Raw genomic sequence first — 6,000 nt, 5'->3', positions numbered from 1 at the left:
ATACTGAAAGCACCACTGCTTGGTGTGGTATTATTTGATTTAAGAAAAAAAATCAGACTTGAGTACAAATATTGAAGGAAGCGTCTCATAAATCTACCATACACCCCCATTCACTGGCTTTGCAGATATCCAAGCGTTCTCCACAGTCTTGTTCGGTATTATGTGTACTACCCTTGACGACCAGGATTAGAATTGGCCTTTTTCAACCGATGCTTGTCTCAAGAGGCAACTATGCTTGTCACAGGAGGCGACTAATCGGATTGGGTGGTCAGACTGGCTGGCTTGATTCTTCATTTCTCAATTGCCAATTGCTACGGTACCTTATTTTTGACGGCGTTGTTTAAAGCAAACCATTTGCGGATTAGAATATGGTCGAGGTCGGAAATTGTTTAGTACACTCTGGGAAACTGTGGCACACGCCAATTTGGTAGCGGTAATGTCCTGCAAACGGTGACTATCTTTTGACAGAGTTTGTACAAGCAAACTATATGCGGATTCGAACATGGTCGAAGTCAAACATGGGTTAAGAACACACTGGGACACGTGTGGTGATGTCTCACAAGCGGTTTATTACATTTGATGGCGTTGGTACAAGCAAACCATATGCGGATTCGAACATGGTCGAAGTCAAACACGGGTTAAGAACACCCTGAGACACGTGTGGTGATGTCTCACAAGCGGTTTATTACATTTGATTGCGTTGGTACAAGCAAACCATATGCGGATTCGAACATGGTCGAAGTTGGAAAATGGTTGAAACATCCTGGGACACCCAAGCACATGTCAATTTAGTAGTGGTGATGTCTCACAAGAGGTTCCTTACATTTGACGGCGTTGGTACAGGTAAACCCTTTGAGGATTCGAATATGAACGAGGTCGGAAACAAGTTTAGCACTTTATCTCAGCAATGCGACAGGAACCCGTGGCCCGGACGAACGCAGAACGCTAATCCGTTTGACTGGAGCCCAACTGACAAAGAAGTTACAGCCTGTTAAAGAGTCCCCAAGCCAAAAGGCTGAAGAGTCCCAGTGTTAGCATTTGATTTAATATTATTATTATTCCGCCGATTTTTGTACCAGAGCTAGCAAAAAAACCACTGGCTTGATTTTGTTCAAATTTTGTATGTGTATGAAGACCGTTGGGTACTAGTGCCCGCCAAAAACCCAAGGCCGTAGGCCCAAAGGCCAAGGGCAGATAACTAAAAGACAATAATTTTTTTGAAGATGTATTTCGCCCTATTGCTCCGCAACCGCTTATCCGATTACTTTGAAAACTTGCATGTATCTGCTGCTTGAGCTGCTTGACATTTTTTGTTCTTTGACTTTGGTCATTGGTCACGTGGTTTGGCAGCCATATTGGATTCAAGGTTTTCACAGTGTCTTTTGGGTACCTGTCTTCAAATACTATCTCCTCTGAATCCACTACATAAAATGCTTCCAAATTTTCTGAGAATTGTCTCCACACACAACACAGCAAACTCTCATAGCCGTTTTGGGATATCTGTTTTAGTTGCGGTTGTATTGGATTTTGATTTTGATAAAAAAAATTACCGAAATTTTACTTTAACGATCATATCTTGTTAGCGTGTTGACAGAAACTATTGCAAGTTTACATGAAGTTAGTGTATCATATGCATCTTATTTTCTGTTCTTGGGTGCATGGAAAAAGTAACAAGACTTGGTGGTAATATTTGATTAGAATTTGGGACACCCCTGGAACACGCCAATGTCCTGCAAACGGTGACTATCTTTTGACAGAGTTGGTACAAACAAACCCTTTGAGGATTCGAACATGTTTGATGTCGGAAATGGGTTTAAAACAGACTTAGCACACGCCAATTTCGTAGCGGCAATACCCTGCAAGTTGTGCCTACATGTGACGGATTTGGTACAAGGAAACCCTTTAAGGATTCGAACATGGACGTTTGTGCACAGTGTAACTTGGAGCCCGCCATTGCTGCTTGCAGCTTTAATTTGACTTGAAGTTGCTAATAATCGCCATGAGACACAAGGTGTATCTCGACCGACCATCATTTGAGATTCGTGGTGCGTGCGTGTGTGTGTGCGTGTGTGTGTGTGTGTGTGTGTGTGTGTGTGTGTGTGTGTGTGTGTGTGTGTGTGTGTGTGTGTGTGTGTGTGTGTGTGTGTGTGACCGCGTGTACTAGTCCGGACTGATGCCGATTTGTAGTGCACACTGAGATACCATGCTGCAGTTTAACATGGATATATCACTCAGACGCAGTAAGGACTCCGAGCCGACCAGTCCTTGTTTCAGTCCCTTAATGCCGAACTACAGGCAGGGTAACAACAAGTACCATTTTCTTAACGTATTTTGATATGACGCGGCTGGGGGTCGAATCCCGGACCTTCCGCTCTCCGGGCGGACGCTTTATCACTAGACCAAGGAGGCTATTTTTCTTGTTGATGGTATGCGACAACCAGAGTACGGGAGAGTTATCCGCCATTGTATATCGACACTGGGATAGACTACAATTTTCGAGGCGTTTCCCGAGGTTGCAGTTTCTAGAAGGCTGGTCGTACCGATGTACAAAGAGCGAGATGAGGGCGATTCGGGGCCTTCTGCGATCTGATGTGCCAAACACGAAAGGGATACCTATCGAAAAATACCCAGTTCAGAGCACTGTTTCCTGGATTCAAGATGGGACTACGAGCCTCTTTCAAGACATTCGACTGTGACAAATACTGGGCATTCGTGAGTGCACAGAATTAATAGGGCCTGTTAATTGTTGCCGCCACATAGTGAACCTATTGGGGGCGGTGGGGTAGCCCAGTGGTTAAAGCGTCCGCTCGTCACACCGCAGATCCGGTTTCGAGTCCCTACATGGGTACAATGTGTGAAGACCTTTTTCTGATGTCCCCTGCAGAAATATTGCTAAAATCGGCTTAAAACCATACTCACACACACAATTTTATGATTTTAACCGAATCCTGTCTTTCAATATAATATTATATTGTTCATTGTCTTGTGTGTTTATTTTCTGATTTGACAATTTAGGTCTGTACTGTTATCAGGGGTAACCTACCAATTTTTACTTGAAGAACTACACGCCGAACTGGGCATACAGACGTGAGTGCGTTATTCTGTCATACATTTGTAATATTGTATGACCATACAATAACAATATCAGGTCAGGTGAAAGACAACCAACCAAAGACAACAAACCAGGATCCATCTACTACCCGTATGGTACCCAGGGGGATTTAGGGATCTACCTTTAGATATTCTTGGGGCGGTGTCCTAAGATTTGATCTTGAAATTAGATATTTTTTTTCATGTTTACTAAAATAAACCCCTTGCAGCAATGTAATTAATTTTTGTGGCAATTTCTTCTTCATCAACAGTCTGATAATTATATTTCTGAAGAATTTCAGGGACAATATATTTTTTTTCGATAACATCCCAGCACCATTCCTATCTTTCTACCCCCCCCCCCCCCCACACACACACACGCACACACACACACACACACACGCACGCACCACGAATCTCAAATGATGGTCGGTCGAGATACACCTTGTGTCTCATGGCGATTATTAGCAACTTCAAGTCAAATTATTATATAAATAACACAATAACAAAACAAGAGTGCAATTGAAACTGTTGTGAAAAAAATACTTTGAGTGATGTGGTCTGATATCCCTCTCCGGGCGTGTATATAAAAATCATATTACAGTATGTTAACTAGGGTAAATGTCATCACATCCCGACAAACCAAGCATCTTATCATTACTTTGTACATAACAACTGAATCATCTTGAAATGAACACGCACCTGACCCGGCACCCCAAGGTGATTGGCACATGAATCTGCAGAGCAGGTTAACATGGCGGACGGACTGACGTCTAGGATGGCATCAAGAAGGACATATATTCCAAGTATCAGCATCAGCATCCTGGTACTGCTTCTGAACACGTTACCCTCGGCGACAGGGACGAGGCCAATGCCAACAGTTTGTGAGTTACCTTATTAAGACGTATTAATATTTGATGATAGTGATAGTTTAGTTTACAGACCTTGCGGTGATGCCACGTCATTGCTTGCCATCAGATCCCACTGATGCGGATCGGGTGAGTGAGTGAGTGAGTGAGTGAGTGAGTGAGTTGGGTTTTAACGCCGCTTAACAGTATTACAGTTATAATCCGTCGTGTCAACTTGATGTGGCAGGAAAGCCCCAAGTGATGCAGGTCTCAGACGTTCACCACTTCGGTGTAAACCACGATCACGGGTATGGTGCTGACAAACCTAGAAACATAATCGGGGCGAACCGGGATTCGAACTCACGATGTCGTCAAAGGGAGGCAACTCTGTACGGCGCCTTAAACGACTGGGTGAGCTGGTTTAAGCGTTTGATTTCCAATATGGGTACAATGTGTGAAGCCCATATATTTCTGGTGTCCCCAGCTGTGATATTGCTGGAATATATCTTAAAGTGGTGTAAAATCATACTCACTCACTTCCTGACTCACTACTCCTACTGCACAATAAGATGATGCTAATTTTCATGTACTTTGGTAGGCAAAGGATGCACTTCATCAAAACCGCAGCAAGACGTGGTGTTCCTGCCCAAAACACTAAAACCCATCTACTACGACCTTGAAATGAGACCCAACATGTACCAAGGTGATCCGTCGACCTTCACCTTTGACGGTTACGTCAGGATAACAATGGAGTGTCTCAAGGCAACCAAAGAGGTCATTATGCATCTTAATGACCTTGAGATAATGGCAGGGTCAATAGAGTTTGGATCGGAGGGCGGGTCGGACTCGCCCGTCTTTGTGTCCTACCAGACAGACACGGACAATCAGTTATTAAAGATCGCCCTTGACAAGGACACGGCCGTCGGTCAGGTGTATTATGCCAAGATGAATTTCTCTGGACCTCTGAAGGATGACCTGAAAGGCTTCTATCTGAGTTCATACACGCGAGGAGGAGAGGCGGTGTAAGTTTAGGATTGATGGATTTTATATTATTTCATAAAAAATCTTAAAACAATTTTTTTTTGAAAGTATGGATTGTTTTCTGCCTTGTGTGTAAATTGATCGGGTTGGATCGTTGAGCAGTATTTCAGTGAGAGATGCGGGTCTTGGACGTGAGTGAGCCTCTGTGTGTGTGTGTGTGTGTGTGTGTGTGTGTGTGTGTGTGTGTGTGTGTGTGTGTGTGTGTGTGTGTGTGTGTGTGTGTGTGTGTGTGTCTGTGTGTGCGTGTGTGTGTGCGTGTGCGTGCGCGTGCGTGTGTGTGTGTGTTGAGTGTGTGTGTGTGTGATAGGCGCGAGTGAGTGAGTGAGAGATTTATTAAGTGAGTGAGTGAGTGAGCGTGCAAGTGGGTGATTGAGTTTGTGGGTGTGTGGTGTAGTGGGTGCTAGTGAGTGAGTGAGTGAGTGAGTGAGTGAATGGGAGTGAGTGAGTGTGCCTGTGTGTGAGTGAGTGTGTGGGTGGGTGATGTGGTAGGTGCGAGCGAGTGAGTGAGTGAGTGTGTAGGTGTGTGGTGTAGTGGTGCTAGTGTGTGAGTGAGTGGGTGAGTGTGTGGATGTCAGGTGTAGTGGCCGCGAGTGAGTGAGTGAGTGTGCATGTGTGTGATTGAGTGTGTGTGTGGGTGGTGTGGTAGGTGCGAGCGAGTGAGTGAGTGAGTGAGTGAGTGAGTGTGTGGGTGGGTGGTGTGGTGAGTGCTAGTGAGTGAGTGAGTGAGTGAATGGGCGGAAGTGTGTGTTTGAGTGAGCGAGTGAGTGAGTGGGTATGTGTGTGAGCGGGTGTGTGTAGGGGTGAGTGTGTGTGATGGTGGGAGCGAGTGAGTGAGTGAGTGAGTGTGTGGGTTGGTGGTGTGGTGGGTGCGAGCGAGTGAATGAGTGAGTGAATGGGCGGAAGTGAGTGTTTGAGAGCGCGAGTGAGTGAGTGGGTATATGTGTGAGCGGGTGTGTGTAGGGGTGAGTGTGTGTGATGGTGGGTGAGTGAGTGAGTGAGTGAGTGAGTGAGTGAGTGTCTG

The 6,000-nt window shown here is 45.1% G+C and overlaps 1 protein-coding gene across 1 annotated transcript in view; it reads left to right on the top strand.

The window, feature by feature from the left end:
• The first annotated feature begins 3,811 nt into the window (after nucleotides 1-3,811).
• Nucleotides 3,812-6,000, top strand: part of LOC124140763 (aminopeptidase N-like) — a 28,468-nt gene continuing 26,279 nt past the window's right edge. The window contains exons 1-2 of the mRNA XM_046508495.2: nucleotides 3,812-3,974; nucleotides 4,537-4,960. Of these exons, the coding sequence (XP_046364451.2) occupies nucleotides 3,845-3,974; nucleotides 4,537-4,960 (554 nt within the window). The 5' untranslated portion in view covers nucleotides 3,812-3,844. The remainder of the gene's footprint in view (nucleotides 3,975-4,536; nucleotides 4,961-6,000) is intronic.

The sequence above is a fragment of the Haliotis rufescens genome, unplaced genomic scaffold (assembly GCF_023055435.1).
Source record: "Haliotis rufescens isolate VD_foot unplaced genomic scaffold, xgHalRufe1.0.p SCAF_60, whole genome shotgun sequence".
Taxonomy (NCBI): domain Eukaryota; kingdom Metazoa; phylum Mollusca; class Gastropoda; order Lepetellida; family Haliotidae; genus Haliotis; species Haliotis rufescens.
Note: the sequence above shows the minus strand (reverse complement) of the source record. Positions and strands in the feature narration are given on the sequence as shown.